Source organism: Simochromis diagramma, unplaced genomic scaffold, assembly GCF_900408965.1.
Source record: "Simochromis diagramma unplaced genomic scaffold, fSimDia1.1 OVJJ01000611.1, whole genome shotgun sequence".
Lineage (NCBI taxonomy): Eukaryota > Metazoa > Chordata > Actinopteri > Cichliformes > Cichlidae > Simochromis > Simochromis diagramma.
The window spans coordinates 343,479-371,393 of NW_024387175.1; the positions used below are offsets into that span (position 1 = coordinate 343,479).

General features: G+C 40.3%; 1 protein-coding gene across 5 annotated transcripts in view; it reads right to left on the minus strand.

The window, feature by feature from the left end:
• Positions 1-2,025: 2,025 nt before the first annotated feature.
• LOC120744982 (limbic system associated membrane protein) overlaps positions 2,026-27,915 on the minus strand; it is a 453,615-nt gene continuing 427,725 nt past the window's right edge. For 4 of the 5 annotated variants that reach the window (XM_040049584.1, XM_040049586.1, XM_040049588.1 and 1 more), the window contains 4 exons: positions 18,598-18,729; positions 16,611-16,749; positions 9,901-10,049; positions 2,026-5,668 (listed from right to left, as the gene is read on the minus strand). In XM_040049584.1, coding sequence (XP_039905518.1) covers positions 5,571-5,668; positions 9,901-10,049; positions 16,611-16,749; positions 18,598-18,729 — 518 coding nt within the window. In that variant the 3' untranslated portion in view covers positions 2,026-5,570. The remainder of the gene's footprint in view (positions 5,669-9,900; positions 10,050-16,610; positions 16,750-18,597; positions 18,730-27,915) is intronic. The other variant, XM_040049585.1, reaches the window with a different exon arrangement.

The window sequence follows — 27,915 nt, forward strand, 5'->3', positions numbered from 1 at the left end:
TTCTAAGAAACAGAGTACAGTTACCTCAGTTTTGTCTGAATTTAGAAGCAGAAATTTAGAGATTGTCCACTTTAACTAATTAATGTTTGTTTTCTGGCTTTATGGATTACAGTGCATAGGACTGAAAACGTGTGCTATGCCATTGAATGATACTACCTAAGGGAAGTATGTATAATGTAAACAGAATTGGTAACAGCACAGAACCCTGTGGAACTAGATATTAATCTTAGTGTGTGAAGACAAGTCCCCATTTAGATATGATTTAAACTACTGCTGTGTAGTACCTTCAGCATGCTGTAATCGCTGTAATAAGACATTATGGTCAACAGTATCGAACGCTGCACTGAGGTCTGGCGGGACAAGCACAGACATGAGTCCACAATCAGAGACCATAAGAAGATCATTTGTAACCTTCACCAATGCTGCATACCCTGCCTCTTCCAAAGGAATTATAAGAGTAAGTCGCAGCCAAATGTTGCTCATGAAATGCACTTGAATAATTGATCATCAGCAAGTGTGAGCACCTCTATAAAATGAGAACTTTCGGCAGTTCAGGGATGTGTTGACAGAATGTCAAAAAGGAACGACATAATCAATGAACTCAGAGAAGTAAATGTTGCTGCCCATCAGTCTGGCAAGAGTTATAAGGTAATTTCCAAACAGTTTCAATTCCATCATTCTACAGTGAGAAAGATTATTTGAGTGGAAAACATTCCAGGAAGCTGTTGATCTTCCCAGGAATCCCACCAAATTCACCCCAAGGCCAGTCATTATACACATCGCTCACAGGCCTCAGTTAGCTTCTTAAATGTTAACGTTCACGACAGTAAAAAAAAAAGAAAAAAGAAGAAGGCTCAAGTATGTTTGGAAGGGCTGCCAGGAGAAACATGGGAACGGCCCAGGTTTCCAAAGTTGCATCTGAATAAACCACAAGACTGTTTGAACAACGTCCTTTGGAAAGATGGGACCAAGGCTGACACATTTGGCCATAATGCACAATTGGCTAAAATCAAACAATAAATCAGCACCAACCAACCAATCACTGTACCAACTGAATAGGAGGGATGATGATTTGCAGCTGTGGCTAATCTTAAGATATACTAAGAACCAGGTGATATTTTTTAGGTACACTCACACTCCTTTACCAGATTTCTCCAAAGTCTTTACATAAGTCTTTACATATGTTTACATGCACATTTTGCACTGAGCATTACTGATTTTTTTAAAATCTCTAGATTAAAATCTGAAGGACTTAATCCTTTACAAGCAATCTGTGTATGCAAATGCTATAGGTCCCATCAGGACTCAAGGACTCCATGGAAAAATGCAAGACCTGAATATAACATTTACATAAATGCCTTCCGCAATCTATTTGTCAAGTGCTAACAAGAAGAGCATAATCTCCTCAATTAAAATGGCTAGTTCATACCATCCTCATACTCTCTTATCTTCCTGCATTGTCACTCATCATTCCCATTTGAAATCCCTGTACTTTGAAGAGAATGCTTGCTAGCACCTTCTATTTAAAAAGGACAACAACAAAAATGAAATTAAAAAAAACAAAAAACGGTACCCACTGTGCTCAGGTATGAAAACAATGGTGAACAGCTACATTTTCCCTACTGGTGTGTGAGGTTTGAATTGAAAAATGTGAACCTACATGTTTTTCTGAAATTGACATTTTATAACGTTTGCATACATTCCAAAAACATTGCAAAAGCATAAAGCACTGTGTGGCTTGTAGGTCAGGAGCGGTGAGTAAGACTAGAAAAGTCTCATGTAGGGCATAATTTGGTTTAGTGTGACACCTAGAGGCGAAACCTTTTATTGCAGCACTTGCTGCACATCTCTGTGGTGAAAAGAGCCTGAGCCATATTGTCATTAATGTGTGGCAATATGTGGTAGTGATAACACCACAGTCTTTGTCTTTGGCACCAGAAAAAGGTGAAAATGGACCATTCCCCTTGCTAATGAGCAGAATTTTCACACGTTTCCCGCGGACAAAAACGTCTCCCAGAGAAAACATAACAATACATATATTATTTTATTTGCATGTTACATGGTGATTAACACAACATGTGTTCCAAGCTGTCTCCAGAAAGAAAAGGTTACTTTGCTTCGACATTTCATGTCACATTCAAATACAGAACACTGAATTCAAACAACTTTATTTTGTTAACATTTCTCATATACCTTTATTACATGTCATATTTTATTTTTTAGAAACTGACTTCAATTACCTTATACCATAATAAAGTAAAATAGAAAAAAAGGGACATTGCTGTGTCCTAATCCATGATTGAATCTTAATTCCCCGCGACAAAGGGAAGGAAGTACAAACATGATAGTTACATTTGCCTTTTAAACTTTTAAATGTAGAGTTGTATAAACACAATCTTATGGATTTGCTGACTTTACAACATTCTACAGTAGAAACATAATGCTGTATATACACACAGAGGAAGAGAAAAGAAACAATCTAAACTTAATATAGAGGGTTACAAGTGTAACCATAGCTCAATGGAAAGTAGATAGTTAGCTGCTGGGCCAACTCATCATTTATCTCATGCCTCAAATGTATGCCACTTTTCCAGCAGGTTAATCATATAAACAGATGAGTACACACGCACACATACACAAGCCAGTTCGGCGATGTCTTGAGGCAATGCTGAGTAGTAAACTACATAGCTGTATCTACAGTCTTGAGTAGATATCTAGGTCTGTCTGCAGGGGGTTGGTGCTGTGTCATTATAGGCTGGCTGTTGGTTTCTATGAGCAATGGAATAACACCAGATCTCCTTTTTTCTCGCTGCTTTATGGATAAGACAGAGCTCCATGGCTTTTACGTCAGTGGTCCTATAAGTCAAGTGCTTATTAGCTGGTTTTAACCCGCACGGAAGCACTTAGACTTCCACATCGGTGAGCTTAGTCTCATTGGAAAACACAACTGAATGGCAGAAATTTTAGACAATGACCTTTATGCAGGCTCATGAAATTAAATGCAGAACGCAATTTGAGGATATCTGACCCAGCGTTTTTGGTCTATCAGGGTCTCCCCCGCTGAAATAAAACAAAGAGACAACACATTTATTTTGTCTCTTCTGTAAAGCTCACTGGTAGCACAGATCATATTTATGGAAACTGATCATGAAAAACTATTTCACCACAGCTACCGGATCATTCGGCTCTAATTAATGTAAGAAGATAACTGCTAATAAACTACAATAGCGTCCTCAAGTATGGTTAAGTTAGAGCCTAAAAATCAATCTGCAGACTGCAGTATAAAAACACCAGGACTCATTCGCACAGTTGTAAAATAAAACCAAATAAGATAAAATAATAAAAAAAGCACGCAACACAATAAAAGTGTAAAAACAAGCAGCTTCTTTCGTATTCTAAGAGATCTGATCGCAAGACATTGTTTTCGTTGTGTCTCATGGAGCTAATGGAAATATGAATTCATAAATGCTTCAGTTTTGATTAAAAACGCGGTGGGCTTTCAGTCTCTGTACGTCTCAGCTTAGACTGGAGCATTACCAACACTACACACACAGCCATGGCCTCAGAAGCATTTACAATGAGAGAACACACTGGGAACGAGTCTTTTAATGCGTGACAAGGATGACATTAATTACACGTGTGTTTTTACAGTACTATCTCGGCTTGGTTGTTTGAAAGAGCGGAGACCTGAACGCACACATCCAATCAAAGAGCTGAGCTGGGCACTGGAGTCCAAACGCTATTAGTCACCACCAGTGTCAGTGCTGTCTCTTTAACAGCTACGGCCTACGAGCTGCTCCCTTTGAAAGATTTTCTTCAAAATATCAACACGTAACATATTTATTTAACCATTTTGTTCATAAAGAAACTAACTCACTGTTCAGTCTAAGCATTGGCAAAAGAGTGATTAGAAATCTTGCTGTAGGACACGGTGAGGTAACAGCACTATTATTCTCATTATTTCTCATTTGTTTGATTTTTTTCCCCCATAAGGCCTTCAGCACACTGGCCTTGGTGACACTGAGGGGAACTGCATTCAGTATTCATTTGGTTTCTTCTGTCATATTAAATCTCAGGTATGCGTAAGAGCATTATGAAGCTCATAATACTCCCTCTGTTTAACATCATTTAAGCTAGCACTCATCTCGTTTCAAGGACAGGTACAATAATTACTGCACAGAATTATAAAAAACAAAAAACAACATAAAAAACATTGTTGTATAATGGGTATCTGCCAGGTCCAAAGGTCTGCATTTCATTAATCCTCAACAAATCACAACCATATTCAGAATCATGTAAAATGAGCTTTTTTCATATATAAGGACAGTGGATTCATGAGGTGCACACAAAATAATACCCCCAATATCTATATATTATGATTTTTTCTGTATCATTTTCGTATGAAAACACGTGTTTTTGATTAAGAGAAAAACAAAAAAGTAAGTCATTCATTGGTGTCATACATTTTTATCCAAATTCCAGCAGTAGGGATAAAATGATCCTAAAACTCATCGACTGAATGCAAACACTGCTCGGTGCAGCCTCTGAGACAAACTGCACATCATGGTTTTCTTATCATAGAGTAATACAAAATTTTACTATGTACAATACGCATCATTATAACCTACTGTGTGTTTCTCTTCCCTGTTCTTTTTTTGTTGTTGTTTGTAAGTGAGAGTCTAAAAAGAAAAAGAAAAACAGGTTGTTTTTTGGAATAATGGGGAAGGGTCGCAAGATATCACAGAGCTCCAGACAGACTCATTTCTTCAGGTTTGTTTCTGTTCCCATATTTCTGGGCTCCGCTTGCAATGACACTGATTGCAGAGGTATCTGCCTAACACTATATCTGTGTTTCAGCACAGTAGCATCAAATTACAGCTCTAATCTCATCGCAAAATCAGCCGTAGCAGTTTCCCTTTGAGTTTCACATGTGTTAGTTTGAAATTTACGTGTATATTTGGCAGATGCTTTGCGTGTTTCTCATTAATGCACTGGTTATAAACACTCGGTTAAATCTACGCTTTAAGTTAACATAATACATCTAAGGGAGTAAGAAGAAATACACCTCATGTCTTCAGTAGTCCTAGAGACAAATGATTGTTTTCTTGGTGTCCCTGTGAGCCAGGCCACCTTCATTTTTATTCCCATGTAGACAACAAAAAAACAAACAACTCCCCTCCCAAAGCCTGACCCAGACCCAGAAGACAAGATAAAGCAGAAACAAAAGAACTGCATACGAATCAAAAAGAACAATGCAATTCTTTAAAAAGCACTGTTTGCTTGTTTTGTCCTTCATTTTACTCTTTTTTTTTGTTGTTGTTCCTAAAACATTTTACTCATAACCCATCGTTTTTTTTTTCACACCTGTAAGCAGTGCTCGACAGCACGTAAGGTTTCTGTATCATGATGCAAACAGTCTGGGGAAGAGGGCGGCAAAGTTGGTAATAAGGTAGCAGTAAGGATGCCGGTGAGTTGGAGAGAAGAAGAAGAAGAAGAAGAAGAGCGAATGGGGCGGAAGGCCAAGGTGCGAGGCTGGGGGGAGAGAAGGGGAAGGATAGAGGGCAGGGGTATTAACACTTCAAGAAAAGGCAGGCGAAGGAGGCTAGCAGGAGCCACAGTGATTGAGATACACAGGCAGAGCCGTTGATATCTCTGCCTGTCCCGGGTCCTGTGTGGAGAAGCAAAGAGAGAAAGGCAGCAGGGTTAATGAGAGCTCACTCAGACTTCTAGAGCAACCACAATATTGGTTTGAACAAGAAAAAGAACAATACAGTTTTATTTCCTTTTAATCCTGCACAAAAAAAGGGTCATTGCATCGCTGTTCTGTTGCTAGCAGACATTCTACACAGTAAACTGGAAAATAAACATGTGTTTGTAGCCTTTTGCAGGAGTTTTTGGTGACATCTAGTGGCCATGTTGTGCCATTGACGCTGTGTTATTCAGTGATCATTCAATGCTATAAACCACAGAGGAGGCATAAACCGGTGAGCCTGCTGATCAAGCTTAATATGACAGAAAAAATAAATAAATGCAGTCTTGTTGCAGAATACAGGAAAGTGCAAGCTGCTGGTTTAACAACTGCCTGTAATACTTGTTGCCATGTTTGTAGCTCATCAAGCTAAGTTAAGTCAGCAGTAGCCAGGCTATCAGGTTAGGTATATGATCAGTGAAAATCATGTGATTTGAATGCTAAACAAACACAACTAAAGTAAATTTTACCTGCTAGTTGCATATAATAATTGCAGAACTTGTTTGGGCCCTCCATATGTTGCATTTCTACCAAGTTCATGATATGGAAAGTAAAAATTCCTTCACATTTCCCGCAAACTGGCTTTTTATGACTTTTGATCTCTGCAGCTTTCTTCCACCACTCTTCTGCACAAAATTTATGGAGCGAATAAACTGACATTTAGACAGTATTTTGAGTGTAAAAGAAACACTTATCACCTTTTCCTGTGTGTCAGTCCAGTAAAATAAATGTTAGATGTCACTAAACTCAACAAAAACACAGACCTAACTTATCCAAAGGAAATATTGTCACGGACTAATGTTGATCTGTATCCAGGCGTTCTGTGGGACTTTTGTTACTGTTTTATTATATATTACTACTTTGTTTCTATATGTTGGCACTTTCTTTCTTTCTTTGGAGTATCACGAAAAAGGAGGTTTTATTGCCACCAAAAATAAATTGATCATCTCTTTTAACTTTCAAACATGTTTCCCTTTTGTTCAAATCCCAGTCTGCAGTGTCAGTGCAGATGTCTTCCTTTGGGAGCTAGTCTCCATTTGGCTTTGCCTCCCTGCCACAATTTCATCTTTTTACAGCTTTTAAGTGCTGGCAGAGACAACGAGACACATTTGTCACAGTGAGTGGAGCCACTGCTGGCCACGGGAAATGTGGGTTTGTTGCTCTGGTATTGTTTACGGCGCTCGTGGCATATTATACATGCCCCCATCATTTTGAAGTGTGTTGTTTTTGAGTGCAGTTTGATATAAAATTCAAATGTTGGGTACACGACGGCCCTCTGAGCTCAAAGCAGCACTGTGCCAGCCAGGCTTTGGGGTGTGAAAGCTCAAAGAAAGCAATTCAAACAGCATTAATTTTGTGCTCAGTGAAACAACTGTGTGGGATCTCTGACAGCTGCCAATGTGAAAAATATGATATTAACAGCGAACCATAAAAGTAACGGTGGAATCATCACCCGGCTCTGCGGCCCTGCGCAGCTTCACGATTCTTCAGGCTGAACCATTTACGAGCGCTGTTTATTCCTCGATCTTCTCAGCAACCCCCACATGTTCTCATTACCAACAAAACAACTCTGATAACCCCGCTGTATGCCATTTGATGCCCAGCTGCCGACCGTGTTTGAGCAGCTAAAGAGCCTTATATTCAGAAAAACCATGAAATCAATAGTCTGTAAAATAAATCAAAGTGGATTTAACCACTGCTCCAAATAATAAAACTCCAAATTGACACCAGCGCTGCTCTTGTGGATCTGGATGTCTGAGAAGTTTAGGTGCCAGAGACGTGTGTGTGATTGTGTATGTCAGCTTGTTAACATGCTTTTTTATACCCTCAAGTGGCCAAAAATCAGTGATGGAACTAGAACGCTTCATGAATATTGCAAACATTTACATGCTTATGAATGCAGCTCAGTTATTAAAGACATCCGCACTGTGATCTAATTTTAGTTTTGATGCTTGTGAATTGAGACAAGCTTTGGTTACATCTAGCCGACCCCCTTCTTCCCTTTTAAATCTTCACCACCGAGCTGAGGGTGCCTTTGTGTGTCTGTCCCATTCTTGGGTGCTGAAGGTGGATTAGGACAATCTGGGGGGACATGCTACTGTTCTGGGAGAGTCTTCTCTCTCTGTGTCTGTGTTCGTTGGTCTTTCCTTTATGTGTGTTAGCATTCTTGAGTTTTGCCTCTTGGTTTTTCTGTAGTCTGACCTCACTCCATGTCCTAATGAACCATATGCTTCACTTAAAATACGTTTGTTCACCTTTGGAAAGGAACATTTTGCTTTTCCTGAGGTTTTTTCCCATTAATAGTTCTTTTGTGGTGTTTTTTTTTGCATGTTTAAATAAAGTTTCTAAGGGCAGAGACTGCATCACAGAGCACAGAAACAGACTTGGCTTCTCTTTGACTTTAGTCTGAAACTTAAAACTTTTCACCAACTGCCAAAAGCTCATTTCATTCTCCCGCTCGAGCCATCTTTCCTAAATTTCTCTAAGTGTTCAGCAAAATCGCTCTCACGCAGAGCTGAGAACACAGTCGGCCAAATGACTAGAAATGAACACACAGTGAGCTCTTTACTTCTCGCAGTCGTTCAGCAGCGAAGCTTAAAGCAGAGCACACAAACTGCAGCGAACTGCTGCTCTTCTGGTTTTCAATAGTTCAGCAGGAAATTAGGTTAATAAAATTAACACTTAACCTCCATATTCATTATCCTTTAGGTGATTTTTTGTGACAGAGGACAGGAAAAAAGAGGTGCAGTAAAGGAACACCCAGGCATCTGCAACAGCATTATAGCGTATGGGCTGCCTGCTACGCCCAGTGAGCAAAACCAGCACCCCAGGTGACGTCTTGGTCATACATGGTGTAGTGATGATACTATAGTCTTATTGTTATATATGAACACACAGGGACTGCATAGAAAGGGGTGGAGGATACGTGCTCAGCCTGAGTATACAGCAGCTTAACTAAGGGACCAGCCCCATAAATATTACAGAGAAGAAAAAGTTTGAGCTTAATCTTTAAAGCAGAGAAGGTGTCCGCCTTCCCAAATAATCTGGACACTGGTTCCACAGAGAGATACTGATAGCTGAAGGCTCTGCCTCCCATTCTACTTTAAAAAACTGGCAAATTCAAGTAAGCCTGCAGTTTGAGAGCAAAGAGCTCTACTGGGACAATGTGATACAATGAGGCCTTTAAGATATGATGGAGCCTGGTCTTTCAGGACTTTGTACGTGAGGACTTTGAATTTAATTCCTTGATTCAACAGAGAGTCAATAAAGTGAAGCCAATATAGGAGAAATATGACCTCACTTCTGTGTTTTCAAGGCTTTTCAGGGAGCTTTTAGGACAAATGGTTAACAGAGAATTCGAGTAGTCCACCCTGGAAATAACAAATGCATGGACTCGTTTTTCAGCATCACTGTGAGACAGAATGGTTCTAATTTTGACATGATCAAATCAAATCAATTTATTTATATGGCACTTTTCACAGGATAAAAACCACAAAGTGCTTCACAGTAATATAAAACAGAAATACATAAAATACATTAATAATAAAACACACAGCACAAATCTAATTAAAAGCCAATCTAAATAAATGAGTCTTAAGTTGGCAAAGATGGCAAAGATGAACTCAGTCGGCCCTAAAAATGTGTGTTAGCGGACATTTCCTGATCATGACATTAGTAATGGACACCAGGGTGGTACTAGCAGACATCTAAGTATCTGGTTAGACATGTTGCTGAGATTTTTATGGCCAAATACAGCAACTCTAGCTTTGTCTGACTTCACAAGCATAAAATCATAGGTCACCCAGGTCTTTATGTCTGTAAGACATGCCTCTAATGTCACATTTAAATAGCACATGGAAGTAGTGAGGGTGGTGAGCAGGTTTGCTACCAATCAGAAAGTTGGTGGTTTGATTCCCATCTACTCCAGCTTGTTTTGAAGTATCCTTAGGGCAAAATACTGAATCCAGAGTTGCCCTGAGGGTGTGTGGGGGTTAGACAAGTGCTTAGCTATAGAAAAAAGTGCTCGCATGAATATATGTGTGATTGGCTGAAAGAAGCTTGTAGTATAAATCACTTTGATCGCTCAGTTAGAGTAGAAAAGTACTCTATAGGTACTAGTCTATTCACCATTTTATTGTGTATATACTCACTATAGAGGAAAAGGCTGGCATTCTGGACGCCCAGTCGGTTTGAGGCCACGCAGGTATAGTTCCCATAATCCTCTTCAGTGATGTTGGCAATCGTGAGACTAGTGGTAGTTCCAGAAGTTTGGATGGTGATGCTCTGGGTATTAGCCAGCCTGGAGAGGAGACGTAGACCAGACAGTTTTAAGTAACTTCAAAGTAACAAAGATTCAAATTAGGTCTTGAAACCAGAAACCTTGAAACAACATTCAAAATGTCTTTACAAAGTGATACATTATATATGTCCATATGTTTTATAATCATGTCTGCCTGCAATGTTTTGCTAATGGACTGTTACTGTACTGGAGTAAAGGTCTTCAGATAGCCAAGCCCATTAATTACATTCCAAAACAAGTTGTACCTTCTAGCCGGCTGTTACTTTGCATCAGCGGGGGTCACGCTGCTGAACTCTCTGAGCGTAGGCGTTGTGGCTGCTCAGAAGAGCGAGATAAGCCTTTCTCATTTTGGAACAAATCTTTTTCATTAACAGTTTGATAGGACGCTGCATTTTACCAGGAGGTGAATGCAGCGTCCTATCGAAGCAAAGAGAACAACATGCAGTTCGCACGGGGCGAGGGGAAACGCCTGTGAAGATTTAGCTTTGGATGAATACCTGCAGAACTTGCAAACGAGTGGAAAAAATAATGCGTTACTTTCTCTCTCTAAATCAACAATTCAAATGTCACTGTTCACATAATTTAAATTTTCTTTCTTTAACACCAACCAAAAAAATACTTTCAGTTGTTTTCATCCAGATGAAATACCAACACGCTGCTAACGACGTCACACTTCTGACTGTCGCTGATGTCAACCTTGAACCCCACTCACAGCAAATGAATCAATACAGCTTTTGCTGACTCAGACTGTATACCTTGCTGATGAACTGCTCCTTATATCATCACGACTAAATAAAACTAATTTAACGCCACGCCGTGCATAATGGATTCGTCTTGTTCTGGGCTGATTGAGCGCTTTCATATCATGAATGAGGTGAGGCTCATTCAAGGCGCCTCAACTTAATCCTACTTAAGTCGGGGTAATGTGGTAATCGGAATTTGAGCAGAGGAGCGAGAAGTTTGTGCTGACACATACGAGGCTGATAGGAAGTATTAACATAAAAAGGAAACGGCACATCATGGCACAGCATAATTTGGTTTGCCGGGGTGCTGCGGTGGCGGCGGGAGTGTTGAGGTCCTTCCAGCAGGGACACCTTGGGAGTGCTGGGAACAGTGTGTGTGTGCGTTTGAAAGTAAGAGAAGACGGGGCAAGTGCACCGGCACAGTCTCCCCCTCCCTCTCTGATGATAAGGCCAGCAGCAGAAGATATATTCTCCAGTGTGTCTTCATGAGAAGTGACTGCACTATTAAAAAGGCCCGCCTGCCTACGGAGCATGCTGAGCGATCTAGATAATGCACAGCACTACAGGGAGCTGAAAACAAACACCTATGTTTGTTTTTTTTTACAGTAGATTGCAGCTCATGATTTGTGATGCTCTGGCAAGAGACTGAATGGACGCAGACAGAAAAGATAGAAGTCTCTTTTGCTTTCACAGTTTGCTACAAAGGCTGTTAGTTCACTTAACCAGCTGCAGAAAACTACGATGTTATAATAAAAAAAAATTAAAATGGATCTGTGTCCTCCCAGAGTTCACCTTCTCCATATTTGCATTTATGGAGCTCAACATTTTAACTTTTAACGCGTTGGCACACGCAGCTTCACGACTTCCATCACTTCTGATTTCAAGTTCATCCTCAAATATGCCTGTGTGTCTGCCAGGTTCTTCATTTGGCATAATACACTGGAATATATTATCTGAAATTTGGCAGGAGTTGTGGATGTCAACCCCCCCCCTTTATTTTTGGAGGGACGCTTTTATGTTTGATGATTTTCCTCACAGGCAGAGGGCAGCAGAGCTCTACTGGATATCTTCCAACCATTGTTTCCTAATGCAAGGAAGCTACAATAAAACCCTGAACTGAAATGATTTGACCCCGTTTATTTGGCAGAGGGCATGTGGTGCGCTCACGAGGGCTGCAGTCTCGGGCCGGGACAGATGAAAGACCAAAGCAAATCATCGGACGACAGATTAGATTCCGCAGCCTGTGGGAGCATCTAAAGTAGGTCATCAGCGCCAAGGAGAGTGACAGGTCTGTCATGATTCAGGGCCAGTGATAAATGAAATCAAGAGGAGAGTCCTGCTGAGACTTGTAACCCAGAGATGATTGAAAATGCTCTGGTAGTTGTGACAGCCGTGCGTCAGCTGACAAAACAACAAACATATCCGTCTGTCACACTAGCTGACAACTCAGTTTGGATTTTCTCATGTCAGGAGCACGGATGGAGCGAATCACTGTTCAAAGAGCAGGAGAAGCATCCTACTTTAGATGCTTTTGGAGATAGGCAGATGCTGATTCTAAGTTTTGTAGTGTGCTGATTTACAACTTGATTCAAATTCCATCATGTGGAAGCAGTGGGAGAATGCAAAAAGTGCAGGAAGGGTCATGACATCCAGGTAGCATTATCACTGCTCTAAACTCATGATGTATCTGTCTCTGCTGAGGCTAATTGGGTCTTCAAGCACTGTGAAGATTCTCAGAGACCAGCAAAGTCAGAGGCGTTGTGAAGTAACGCTCATTTCTGTTTCATAGCATGAATTTCAATTCATCACCTGAAGAGATTTCAGCGAGACTGACAGAAGATGGATGTTTGCAGTTTTAGTGGAGTTAAGCTTCTCTGCTCAGAGTTCAGCACCTCGTTGTGTGTTCACCAGCTCGTGCCAAACAGTTTGTTCAAACTCTGGATTGTTTGTTTCCTCAGTTTGCTCGGTGCAGGTGAGAGCAAAGCTTTTGGAACCGAAAATTGGTGCCTCAGTCCCGTTCCAGACGAGCTGCTGTGTTTTTTTTTTTTGGAGGGGATAAAACAAACCCGGGAGAGGAAGTGATTACAAAACTGCTGAAGTCCTTCTAAGCTGACTTTGACGAGGAGGCAAAGTTTCTTTGCAATGTGTGGGGCCGCCACTCTGTAATGCCACTGAAAGAGTTGTTTTACAACACCTTTTACTGCAGATCATTGAGTCCCAATAAAAAAGAAAGAAACAGTATAAAAATATTAAAGGAGTTAAGTTATCAAATACAATGAGATTTAACCAGAATAATCCTAGATCTGAGAGGTTTCGCTAATTAGAATAGCGACCCTGTTTGTTTACCTAAATACCATGTACAGGAAGGATTAAACAAGGCTTAACACAACAAAAGACCAAAGCTAATGAGAAAACTTCAGTGGAACTTAAATATACTTCTAAAAAAATGTAGAAATGAGAAGAAAAGAGTTCTTTTCTTTCAATTATAACACACTTCCCTGCCCAACTTAGCTGTCTGATTTTGAGCTTATCTGATCAAAGGAGTATAGGAGAGTTGTTAATTTGTCAGTTGTTATTAGTGATATCACCTATAAAGATTTCATCAAGTTGAGATGAAAGGGAATGAATGATGACCAATAGATATTTTTATAGCTTTCCAATCAAAAAGGGCACAGTGTTTATCAGCATAAAGCTGAGCTGCAGTTGTTAGCACACCAGCTAAATAGCAAAGAAGTGTTCCTTCTAAAGATCAGGCACACTGCTCATCAGCTACAACAGCTTCCTTTGTTTTAAACAGTGAAGAACTTGAGAACATTAGCAAAGGTATGGTTTCATTAGCCAAAAAAGTTTTATTATCAAAGCCTTTTCTGATGTTGCTAAAATTTGTATGTATAACATTTGAATATGTTTGAAAATATGAATACTAAGAGCAATATCCTGAACTGTTTTATTATTAATATTAGAGCTAATGTTTATCCTTAATTCAATGTAGCACAGACTTGAAGAACCTTGTTTATCTTTTACAGGTCGAGGCCGGGGCACTCGACTAGAACATTTGTCTTTTAATAGACCGTGCTTTTGCCCAATATTACATGTTTTAGGCCTCTTCTCATTTCAGTGTAATTCATACAGAAACATTATGTATCACACTAAAATAGCAGAAGATGCTTTCAACCAACATAGCAAGCAAACACTTGCTGGATTAGCTAGCTAGCTACAGGTTTGCAAAAAGCAGCTGTCATTGCACTAGGACATGATCCTTTTGGTTAGATCTCTAACCAATGTAAAACCTAAACTCATTGGTAATGTTTAGTGAGGTAAGATGTTGGGTCTGCGCTTGCAGGCCCCGCTGGTTCAGAGACTTATCACCCGTGAACAAAGCAAGACAAACAGCGATCCATTTTAACTTGCAAGGGAAGCCGATCGGATCAGGGTCTTGGAGCTAGGAGCCCCTCACCTGATCCCAGACAACTCCGACTCCCAGTCTTCCCTGCAACCTTTTATTCTGTGACACACAAGCACTCATTGTTCATCTTTTTCACTGTCAGTTGGAGCCACAGATTTTATATAAGCAGATTAAAGAAGAAGAAGAAGAATAAACCCCTGCTGACAATTAGGAAGTACACACTTTTCCAAAACGGGTGGTATGATAATCTTTTACTTGAAGTCTGCGGACATAAAAAGTAGGCAACTGGAAATGAGGATCTACCCTAAATCTTACACCTTTAACCACATCTATGCCATATGAGAATCAAAGACTGGGCAACAGCCCATTACATAAAATTGAATTTAAATGCAGATATTATCTGATAATCTGTGTGTGTACGAGGTTAAACTAATTAAGGAGGAAACAAGCGCAGGAGCAAGACCTCCTGTAAAGAATCAGGTAAATAACAAGGCAGTAAAATTAAACAAGGCAGTAAAATTAAAAAGCCAAGCAAAGATAAATGATATTATTATTGTGCATTAACATCACCATCGTCCAAGGAGAAAGAGCAATAACATTTTCCACTGGCGTAGAGGAAGAAGGGTGCCTTGAATAGGCGCACGGCCAAAATCCTCTGCGGGACAAAACAACTGAGATGGATGAGAGTTGGAAACAACAGATAATGCAAAAATATTTCAGCTACCATTAATCTTTCTTTTCAAGCACTGTCATGATAGGACTATTGCTTTAGAGAGTATATCTGTGATAACACTCTTCCAATATTTTTCCTACAGTCTTCGGTGAACTTTTACTGCTGCACTTTGGGCGTGAGTGAAATTGCGCAGCATGTATTTTTCGTCTTTATTTATTTTTTCTTATCATTAGCTTGTTCCCGTCGAGCCCTCTGCGTTCCCACACTGACTCAGCCGTTGAGTCTGCAGCTGAGGAGGAAATTTCTCAGGTTATTAAATGACAAGTGTTGAAACTGAGGCACTGGCTTGTCATTCCCTTTGAATGTCATTACATTTCCTTCCTCTTCAAGTGTTTTTCAGGCACACGCATGACACTTAAAAGAGATAGCTTTCCAATAAACATCTGTGTCTGGTCACACAATTGGCAATTTCACAGGAGACAGTACGGTGCAGGGATCCAGATTTCCATTTCAGTGGAATTACTTTCAGTAAAAAAAGAAAAGGAAAAGAGTTTCTGAGATTTTCAGCAGCTACACCATATAAAGTAGCAGCAAGGCCGATCTGGTGTCGTTTTTCTCTTCTCAAAAGAATGTCACAGAAACCACTGCTGCGATGTTCAATTAACAACAGAATAGCAGCAGAGTTAACGATAAAGTGGGTGATTACTCACCAATGAACTACACGGACGATGTTATCAAAGCCAGACAAGGGTGTGACAATGGGGACCACTGTAAGAGCACATTTGACAAAGGAATCAAAGCAATCCATTATAACCACTGGGTCATAATACAGAGCATGCCTAGCACTGAAAATATGAAAAAAACACTTAGAGGCTGAGAAGGGATCAACTCAGGACAAACCATGCAGAACGATACTGATGGAAGCCGTTTTTAATGCACAACAACAGGCAGGACCTTGCTGTTGCCCTGTTATTTAAAGACAGCTCATACAGTGAGTTAATTCATTACTCGCGCCTTAATTCTTATAAAATCTATTTAGCCTCTATGATTACTTTAGGTGCAAAGCCAACAACCTAAATCAAGTTTTCTGACTGCCTTGGGCCAAGAGAGGTCAAGTCCATTCAGAGTCATTTTCGCACGCTTTCATCAGATGCCTGTGACCAGCAGCACTTTAGCTGTAACTAATTAATAATGATCAGACATAAAAAGGTTCCAGGACAGGATTGTAATTCACGTTGAGTATGAGCGTTTCAAACATCGTGAAGGCTTTTTTCCAGGACTGTGCAGTTTCCAGTCATTTTAAATGAGAGAAGGTTTTCCGTCTTGAAACACTACAGGAGTTCATTACCATCAGTCAGTGAGTTGCCATGGTTGTTTGTGGTAAGGGAGGCTGATGGCTTGCCCTCTATGTAATGGGTTGTTGGTACACAGCTTGATTGTATGCGCCTGATGTTGTTGTTTCAACTGTATTAATATTTTAGTTCACTCTTAGCCCTTGATTGGCCTTTGTGGAGGCAAAGAAAACACACAGGCTGAGATTACAACCTGAACTTGAGCCACTATGTGAACTCTATTTATCTGCAACTTTAGACTGCCAGCATTTTTCACTGAAATTTGATCTTGACAGCTGAATGTTGTGTTATCTCTCCTTCAAGTCATTGTTTATGCAGTTCTAGTAGTGTGTAGTGTGGTTTGCAGTGTATAAAACCCCCAAAAAAACAAGCGGGTAATGCTTTTACCTTTTATCGTCTCTGTACCATTCGAACTCTGGTGTGGGGACTGCGGTTACTTCACACCGCAGTGTCCCGTTGCGGCCCACGGGAGTCTCGGAGCTCTGGGTTTTCTTTATTGTTGGAGGATCTGCAGAGTCACGCAATGCTGACATAAGTCACACGTTAATGTGTGGGGATAGGTATCTTTGAAATAGTCAGACTAATATAGTGACAAGCATGTTTGAACAGCATTACTAATATACAGTTGTGGTCAGAAGTTTACATACACTCATCATGGGTATAAATGTCGGGGTAATTCGAGTCTTTTAATGACTTCTTTCAACTGTTCTTTTCCAGAGTGGAATGTTTATACAGCACATGTCCTTAATGATTGTAATGACTTAAAGATCCAACCTCATCTCCACTGAAAATTTGTGGACTGGGCTTAAAAGTAGAGTCTGTGCCAGGAAACCAACCAATTTAAATGAACTCTACCGATTCTGTCAAGAGAAATAACAACCAGAATGCCAGAACCTTGGTAGCATCTGGTTGAGGTGCAATTTGCTTAGGAACATTAAACCAGATATTAGTGGAGGTAAATTCAAAGTAAATCCAAAGTACATTCAAACTTGTGCTCCCAGTTTTTGTAATTAAAAAGTCAAGTCATGAAAAAGAACAGTTCAAAGAAATCGTTAAATCCCCAAATGACCTTGACGGTCAAGTCCACAATGACTGTACATAAACTTCTGAGCAGAACTGTGAGTGTGGTGCATAGGAAATTTGAATTTAATTGCAAACACTTGTGAGTTGACTTGATCCATGCTCAATCATCCAGGTAAGTAAAAAGGTTGAATCTGTTCATCTGGACGTTTGCAGCGTTTTCAGTGGGAGAAACGTTTCGTGACTCATCCAAGTGACTTCTCAGTCTCAGCTGACTGCAGGTTTCCCCAACCTTATAAACAATTGCTGATCAATGGTCATGATAATTTGCATAATAATCAGTGATCAAGGTACTGACCTTATAGCCCGTTGTTCATTTAGTGCTCTAGGTTCAGTTATTGTGCAAATGTACTGTTTATAAGGTTGGGGAAACCTGCAGTCAGCTGAGACTGAAGAAGTCACTTGAATGAGTGACGAAACATTTCTCCCACTGAAAACGCTGCAAACGTCCAGGTGAACAGAATCAACTTGTGAGTTGAGTGTTTGCCACATTTTGTAGATTCAGTGTAAGATTTTGCTCCAGTTTTAGCTCTCACAGCTCAAAAAACGATGTCAAACAGATTATCCAGGTCTCGATTAATCAGTGAACTTAATCGACTGAGTTCACATTTATCAAGTATATTAGCATTCATCATCCACACATAATCATTTTCCATCCCAATGGCCAAAAATGTGTCCCAAGTGGATTAATGCCCATTTTCCAGTCAGGATAGGAAATGGTTTAATAAAATAATCTTTATCATTTAATTCAGGCACTCAGTGTTGGCTAAAGTGCGGTTTGGGCAAACAGCCATCCATGATTTATTCAGATCAAAGAGAATTCTGTAACTTCTCTTCGGGGGAGGTGTTGGTTTGTGATGGCTCATGAGCTCTTCATCAATCCTGAACAGCCGACGAGTGTATTAACACTTGTCAGGATATAAACCGTGGAAAGGACGTGATTACGTGGTCTTGTTTAGAAGTTTGAAGTATCCTTTAAATGATGATGTGTTATGTGAGAATTACCATGGCAATGACTTCTGCAATCAATGTTACCGAGCTTCTCTTTCTACCTGGACTCATCTTGAGAAGATTGAAGGGTGCTCCAAAACTTTCAACATACGTCCTTCACTCCATGTCATACTGTTACACTCTATATGCTTCTACCCATATGCCTATCCTCCAATCTTGACTTTTATAGGCTTTTATCCACCGAGTGTATCATCATATTAAATGCTTGACATTAAATGTGTCAAGGATATTGATCAGTGTTCAGTTTGGAATAAAGCACGCACTGCGCTCTGTATTTACTTACAGTTGACAATCACATTGACGTATTTGACATCGGGAGTGGCGACGTCGTTGCTGGCCTTACATTCATAGCGGCCTGCTTGGGTTCGCATGATGCCTATAATGTCCAGGTACTCTTCTCCGTCCAACGGCTCGGCTGCAGTGAGACAGAAAGACAAAAGAGGTGGAGGCATGAGTGAAGGAGGTACCAGGGAGAGGAACAAAGAGAGCAGGCAGAGCGGGAGGGTACACGAATTAAAGTGACAGAGAAACTGACTAAATGATGGATTTCTGCTGTATGATCAGTGGTAAAACAATGACTAATGAAGTGCCGTTCAATTTTAAAAGGAACAGCTCAACATATTGTGGAAATTGATACTGCTGTTATTTCCGAAGCCAAAAGCCTAGCTTAGCAAAAAAGATGAAAACAGCAGAAAACAGCAAGTCTTAAGCTCAATAATTAACATGCCCTATTTTATTTGCGTTAAACCCGAGGTGTTCTCATCCGAGTGCATCAAATGCGGCTGTTCTGTCAGATGCACAAGGTTTTCCTTGGCATTAGTGATGCATAAGCTGCGTAGATGTGGGGTTTGTGTCCCATTTGGAAGCTAACTGTTCACTTATTCATTGCTTTTTACTTTTGCTTTGACTCCTTGGGAATGTTTCGGCAAAAAATAATAATAAAATAAGATTGTGAGGTTTCAGGCAAGAAAAAGTACATGGTTAAATTTTGGAAAAGACACTATGCACGGACATGGTCAAGCTAGTGTGCAGGTTCATGTAGGGTTCAAGCAAGGGATTCCAACATTTGCTCAACAACAGTTGTTGCTGTAAAAATTGCCATATTGAGTATTCAAACAAATTTGTATGTCATGTGAGCGGAGAATGTGTTGCCACTTCCAACAATCATGAACCTATGTGTGCTCTACAAGAGAGCCTCTGTCCTGTGCTGTGGAAAAAACAGAGCAAGCACAAGCAAGCGAAACAAGCTGAGATCCTGTTCTGTACTGAAGACTTCTGAGGCCTGGATTGTTTAGCACAAGATGATTGCCGGCTAAGGAAGCAATATAAGGCAATCAAACAAAATTATTAAAAATTTTCCAAAGTGTTTTTTAACAGAGCATGGGATTTTCACCATAGCATTTCTAAACATCCTACTTTTCCTTAAAAGGCAAATTAAAAATATATATTTTTACACAATAAAAGAATTATTTCAGAAAAAACCCAAATTACCAGAATCTATATTATTAGCCCCCCTTAAACAACTGACCCTTTTAGTGAGCCAGAGCACAAACCACTGCCATGATGTGCTTAAACTTTATAATGCTCAAAGCTCAAGTTAAAAATGAGTGTTATTTTCCAATTTACACCTAGTATCAAAACTTCAGTGACAGTTTGAGCTGTTAGTTAGAAAGTATCAAATTTGTCAAAGACAAAAGAAATCAGTTTAGACTTGAGAAAAAGAACCGCTGATGTTCATAAAGCAGGAGATGGATCCACAGAGTTGTCACAGAGTTTCCAAGTGTCAACTGAGGTGAGAAGTATCATGGAGAAATTCAAAGAAAGCCACGCAGAAGTAGGAAGCCAAAAATTTCAAAGACTGGAAGTGGGAATCTCATCAAAGTGGAAGGAATCATGAAGGAAGAAATATGTGAACATGTCAAGCAATCAGCAGCAAAACTGAGTCTGGGTGGTCACTTTGTCTTCCAACATGACTATGACCCAAAATATACGTCGCTGCCAGTGAAGAACTAAGTTTAGCTAACAATGGGACTCGCCTCCACAACATGCTCCTTACAAGATGGCAGTATTTGTCTCCCTGGGTACGAGAAGGGCCTCTTGAAAGTTGTGTTGCTGCTTTTTCTTTGATGAGCTCAGTGTGGGAAGTCTGCTTTCAGCCAAGAAACAGCCAGCTCAGATAGCCAAAAAGCTGCATGGAGCCACATGGCATTACACTTCAGTCACTTTACTGAATGTGTGACGCTCCTGTGTGCAGTTTATTTAAGCCTTTTTAAATATACGCTCAGACTATATGATTTTTTCCCCCATAGTTTACATAACAACCAACAAAACAGAATTCACCAGTGTTTTCATGATATATGATTTAATAAGATTACTGCCATTATTTTGCCGCCCACTCCACCACGCTTTGCATGGCCACGTTTAGAATGAAAGGCAAAATGGCCAATCTGACTCAGATATTAAATATACTAGAAGCTTTGGGGCTCAAATATTATGCAATGTATGTATTTCTTTCCAACTTTGTCTTATTTCACATTTCAAGGTGATATGACATATATCTTCAAAGGTGACAGTCTGCTTATGTGAAGTGTTGTCCTCATTCGTAGCTGCACTAATTAGCCACACTTGGGAAACGGAGAGCACTTTGAGGTAGTCTCTGCCCTTAGGCATTACTGATGTAGCACTAGGCTGTGAACACACACACACACACACACCAGCTGCAACTCGAGAAAGAGAGACAAAGCCTTCTCATTTCCACACACCTGGTCAGTCACAAAGGTGTGCCTGTGGGATTTTTGGATTTGCAGGAATTGTCATGTACGGCGTCCCAATTGGACCAGTAAACAGGTATTTGTAGCCACACATCACACATGCACTGCACTCACAGCACACTGACACCATAAATTTGTTTGAGGCTCACTCAAGAAAAAGGCCTAAATAAATAAGGGACAATTTTAAATTATAGGATGCGTTCATGCTCATATTCCACAACAGAAGCAAACATTTAAATTCACAGTCGGCTCATGCTCAAAAATTCCAACTGACTTAGATGGACTGTACAGGTGAAAGTGCAGCTAATATTCAACAATTTGTTACGCAGACTTGAATTAGTTGCTTTGTCTGAAAGCTTCAATTAACGTAGGAATGGGCATCTGCAAATGTCGGACAAAGTGTGTGAACAGAGTGCACAGAGACTACCAGTGAGATATCTGACTAATTGTTTAACGAGCAATCCGGCTAATTACCCATGTAAAGAACACAGTGGCTCGGCATCTCATTAGGAAAGATCTGCTATGTCTTATTAGAGATCTATGGGTGGGGTCAGGAGGTAACAATGGCACATTCTTTGATGTGCTACCATGCTAACTGTGTTTCATCTTCAGTCATAGAGGTGGTGCTATCATTGTGTGTAATATCACAATTAATTCATGTGTTGCATGTGTGGCATCGGAACTAACTGGACTGATATGTGATAATTTGGGTCTAAACAAAAAACAAACAAAAATGACAAGCTTTACTTCAGTATCCATTCTACACATCTACACCTCATGGTAAATGAAGTTTTAGGAAATTGCAGTAACTTCTTGAAAAAGCAGATGAACCAAAAGTTCAGATCTTGGTGAATTTCTTCTTCTTCAAAAAAGATGCAATTATCTGCATTGGAGAGGGACTCTCCGAGGACCAAGAGAAATATAATATCTACTACAACATCGACTGATACTTCACTTAATCTAAAAAGAAATGTGGGATGATGGAATCGTGGTGGTGGAAATAAATTGCAGAGGGGAGATCTCAAGGGTGAGTGAGAAAATGCGCTGTTTGTAACAACAGTAAATGTCAGCGGTCTCAGCTGTGGGCGAGACCACGCTAAAGTTTGCAGCGAGGGGGCTTCAGGCTCTGTGAAACCCAGAACCGCTCACCCTGAGAAACCCTGAGAAAGTGTCAGGGACTCTGACACGGGAGGTTAGTCAAACAATGGGAGTTTTGCTTTTGACATCTCTGCGATAAATCTCAGAGAAAAACCCCAGGTAATGACTACTGCATAGAAATTAGTCGCATTATTTTATGCCTTCAGATATCTATAACCCAGTGTGCAGTTTCAATATTTGAAACTGAGAGAAAGCTAAATGATTAAATCAGCTGCTTAATGGAGATGGAGGTCAGCTGAGATTCAGTATTATCTGACGTTGATTGAAAGATCAGTGGGATCGTGATCAAAGTCTAAGCCACATCATATTCAGCCCTCCCTGGACGAACTGTCAGAGCAATGTTATTGGAGAGGTATGATTGAAAATCTGTTGCCATGGAAATTCTCTTGAAGCTCACTATCTTCTTCAGCACTTTGGTTTTCAGTGCTGGGTGGGTGGCTGGGTGGGTGGGGGGACCAGGTAAATGCAAAAGATCAAAGAAAAGAGACAGAAAGTGAAGAGAGGAGCAAATTTGAACAAGATGAGAGGAAGTAGCTAGACTAGTTAAAATGTAGAAATGAACTGTCACCAGTCTAACCCGGAGTGTATAAAGAGCAACTCAATCACTTTCATTAATGGAATGAGACGTATTGTGTAAAGAAACAATTAATTACATTTCACACATCTTTGTCTGCGCCCACAGGAGAATACATCCTACACACTGAGCGAGCGCGTCACATGTTATCTATTTAATGAAGCGTAATGAAGATAGATTGGCTAATCTTGTCTAAGAGGAATTGATTTGAGTGTGTGTACAATCTCAGCGCATGTGTACATACACGTGCCCACGCTGCGTGCAGAGGCGTAATGTCTCTATGGTGAGTATGAAGCCTGCACGCATGAATTCAGGGGTGAACAGAGATTTCCTTGAAGGTTTTTCAGGGAGCACCGAGAGCGGGGACTGACTCAAAAAGTGTGCACATTAGAAAAGCCCCATGAAACCTGGCATTACACTATATTATATCATCACATTTCTATGCTAATCTGGATAGTAGAGAGTGAGTGGGTGTCAGATAGGAAAGGAATACATTAAGTAAGGCAAGGTCATGCCGTGAATGTATTTTGAATACTTGCTTTTCCTAAATGAAGCATTTTCTCCTGCAGTATGCACAAGGATGACACTGATGTTATGGTTTACTTTGTGTGCTAGCACGCTCACATTTCTAAAAATTACCATTAAAGACTGAACACAGCTGAGGCTAACGGGAATTTGGTCATAAACCAGACAGGGGATCTAAAATGTAATCGTTCGCTGTGCATCACAAATGTCTATCATCAACCTGATCCTTCCACTGTTTACTGTTATATTGAAACATTTAGCATCAGAGCTAAGCTATCCATGGCTAGAAAGATCACTTGTACTGTATATTCACATATATCACCCTTTTTGATGTTCAGAAGTTATTGTTATACTAATTCTTCTGCCTGTAATTGCTGAAAGTACTTATATCAACATTTGATAAATGCTGTATTATCTGACTAACCCAAGAGAGGAGTTATAGCTAGCTATAGCTAATAATGCCATTAGCTTCACTGACAGCCAGTAAAAGTTACTTCACAGCCGAGAATGTTTCCAACCTATAGCAATATACTTGCTTCTTGATAACTCCCGAGATAAAAACTAAAACAGGAAAATTCTGAACTAGTTTTAGATTTTGAAAGCAAACACAGACAATTTACTAATTTATCATAAAAAACAAGCTAATAATTTGTATATCTACTTCCACAAATAAGAATAACAAGACAGACTAAATGTTTGCCTTCTGGTTTCACCATATCACAGAAGTACCAATTATTAGCTTTAACAGAGCTACAATGACAGTTGGCAATAATTGTCATTAAATCTACGGTAAATTAGGATTTACCAACTAACTGTAAGCTTTCAGCTGCTACGCTGCAAATGGCAATTATGTAAATGTAAGTGAGGCCTTCAGATTTCATGAAACACTTTGATATTGATGTTCTGCTTGAAAAAATACTTTAATATCTCATAGCTGTTGGCTATTTTGCACAATTTAGATAAGTAAACATTTGAGCCTCTTTTGAAATATAGCATGCGTGTTGATATATTTAAATAAATAACGTTTTGTTGACCTTTTCATAACATGGAAAGTTATTGCATTCCTATATTTCTTCAGTTTCCAGTTTCCAGACAGCAATTATTATATAGAGCCTCCTTATATAGAGGAGTAACTGGTAAAAACTTTCTTGTTTAAACCTCTTGGATGAAATGTGAGTTATCAACATGCCAAGGTCTATTGCTCACTACAACCTTCAGACAAAAAATGGACACTAATGACTGTTAAACCATAATAGAGAAAAAAATACATTTCTTTTACATGTACAAGATAAAGTACATGAAGCCTGAAGCTTTCTAATTACTGAAACATTAATTAAATGCAAAAAATGTCCTGTTTCCAACTGTCAAAGGGCAGGCGGCAGGATAGGAATTGTTGCATTCATTGATTTTGAAAACACCAAAACATTTTACTTGACTAAAATAAAACTAAAAACTAGGCTTGTAAAATTTCTCTACAAAGTCCATCCATCCATCCATCAGTCTGAGTTAAGGTCACAGGAGCAGCAGTCGAAGCAAAGACAACTAGTCTGGTCACCTCCTCTAGCTTTTCTGGGGGAACACCAAGGCATTCCCAAGCTAGCTGAGATATGTCCTCTGGAACACAAACTTGGAGTAATTAGGACCCTACACCACTGGGCAGAACATGTTCCTTCTAAGCCTGAAGGAAGGAACACATGCATGTAAAGGAAGCACTCAAAACATGCGGCTATCCTAAATGGGCGTTTTTACAGTCAGCAAAGAGGCACAGAGAAGAAGATCAGACACCAGCGAGTGAGGATAAGAAAGACAGACGCAACAACATTGTCATCCCCTATGTAGCCGGTGTATCAGAGAAACTCAGGAGAGTTTTCTCCAAGCATGACATCCCAGTGTACTTCAGACCCAGCAACACGCTCAGAGAGAAACTGGTTCACCCGAAAGACAAAACTCCAAAACACAGACTTAACAATGTGGTGTATGCTGTACAGTGCAGCGAGGAATGCCCAGACCTCTACATCGGAGAGACCAAACAGCCACCTCACAAGCGCATGGCACAACATAGAAGAGCCACCTCCACGGAACAAGACTCAGCAGTCCATCTGCATCTTAAGGACAAAAGTCACTCTTTCGAGGATGCCAATGTTCATATTTTGGACAGAGAGGACAGATGGTTTGAAAGAGGAGTGAAAGAAGCCATTTATGTCCACTGTGAGTGACCATCTTTGAACAGAGGCGGTGGTTTACGACACCAACTGTCTGCCATCTATAATCCAGTTTTTGAGATACCTTCCCAGACGCCTTAACGCCCACTCACATCCTGGGCCATCTGACCTCAGGATGGTAGGGTGGGGCCAGGTTTCACAATGAACTCACCCAAAACCCTGGCTGATTGCGACCCACACCTGCTTTCACACCTTGGCTCATGGGATTAGGTAGAGGATGGTCAGGGGGTCCTTTGTCCCTCTTTGGGGGGAAACTCCCACTGGGTTTAAATCTGGGACTCTCCACCATTTGACCCTTAGAACTGAAGAAGCTTCTCGGATGAGAGGTGAAACGTCTTCAAGCAACTCAAAGAAGTCCAGACGCTTTTCTTTCCAAGCTCCTTAGACTACCTGATTGTTTCTTAGCCTAATAGCAGAGAGGTGTATGATGAATGTTGGTTACTTTATAATTTAGCGATGCAGATTATTGATAGCCAGGGCATTTGAAGACCTGCTTCCTCCAGTGTGTGTGCGTGTGTGTGTGTGATAGACACTGCCAAAAGGGATGGTGGACTATTAATCACAGCCTACTCTTTTGCAGGCACAGTTATTTATAACTTATAATGCTGCGTTATCACTTTCTGACCAAACCTACCAGAACCCAGGACCACTACAAACATCACCATGGGCAACATGGTGATTACTACATGACTAAAAATGGAGCGAAACCTGGTTTATGTTTCAACTAAGTTGCGTTTTGGGGGGATTTGAATCTGTTAATACTGTAGTAGAGTATTTAGCATGTTGGGGAGAAAACTGGTATAGTGTGGAACAAATGACATCTTGTGCACTTGCAACAACAATTAGTGTACTCAGAACAGTTACAAGTGGCTCCAAAAAAATACCCTTTTCCCTCTTTTCTCTCTATGGCTGCTGACCGGCTAGCCTGGGATTTACAAAAAGATCTCTGTGATTTGAACTAAATCATTCCACTGAAAGGAACTTCATCGACAGGCGACTCGTTTTCAAGTGACAACCAGCTGGTTTTCATCTCAAGATCTACTAAAAGCTCTCGCAACTGTTAGTTTCAAAGTGGATGCATGTGCAGTCACAAAGAGATTGCACAAATGTGACCAGCATGTGCGGTGGAGGCTTTGCTTTAATGGTTTGTCACCACACATGCAGACAAATAGCATACATTTTTGAATCTCATGCTACGGACAGTTAAGTCAAAGATGGGGACATGTTTGCCACAGACAAAACACAGCTTTCCAGGAAGTGAACTTTACACCGAATGTGAGGCACAGTGGTAAAAATGTAATGAGATGGAGCTCCGATACTCCCTCAAAGACTAAGCAATGAATTCAACAACAAATTGAGCATCATCAAATGGTGCTTTGAGATAACGTCAGACCATCTGTCTGACAGCTGAAAGTTAACCCAGAAATGTATCTTCCCAAAGAATAATGACCCCAGCCACACCAGCACACAAACTCAACGACTCAAAGAGAAGAAATGTAGGTTTATTGAGTGCCCCAGTTAAAAAAAGCCCATGTGTTGATTCACACATGGGCTTTTTTTAACTCGGATGTTGCGCAGGGAGACAAAACAGACGGCACAAGCGAGAGAAACCACAAATATTTTGCAGCTGAAAGAATTTTTCACGAAAGCCTTTCATAAAACTGCTGTCAGAGTCTGATGGATGACAATTTTAGAACGCCCGCAAAAATGTGTTTCTGCTAAAGGGTTAATCCCAGCATCTGAGGTTAAGGTCGAACTTATGCATGTATATGTTATATCTGTACATTCTTTTGTAAACCCAGGATATGCTTAGGTTTCTTTTTTTATTTCTTCAAATGGCTGTGAAAAACTCCTGAGAGTGAAATCTTTTTTGGCAGCACAAACACTGAAACTACATCTTGTGTTTTTGTTCCAAGCTCACACATATATGTGCCTCCCCTTGCACCTGTAATATCTCTGAATACAGGTCAGAGTTGATCCCCTGCCTGAAATGCCTTTGCTGCAAGTCTATTGATTACATTTCCTTAGTGAGAGTGTTTCTTTCCAACTTTTCTCCCAGTGCACTTGGAGTGGGGGCATTTGGTGCGCCGGTAGCCTTGAGCTGCTCTAACAATAGAATGCTCGATGAGAAACACGGAGGGAATAGGTGGTGGATTGTTCTCTATATGCACAACAGATCAATGAACAACACTGGGAAGCAGCTATTATTTTTCCAGTGAAAATGCTAAGTGTCATGATTTGTTCCTGTTTTCTTCTTCTTATTATTAAGACATATTGGATTTTAGGAGCTACTGCTGCTCTTAGGGAGAAACTATTTCCTGATCAAAGGGAACTCTATACCATGACGGCTA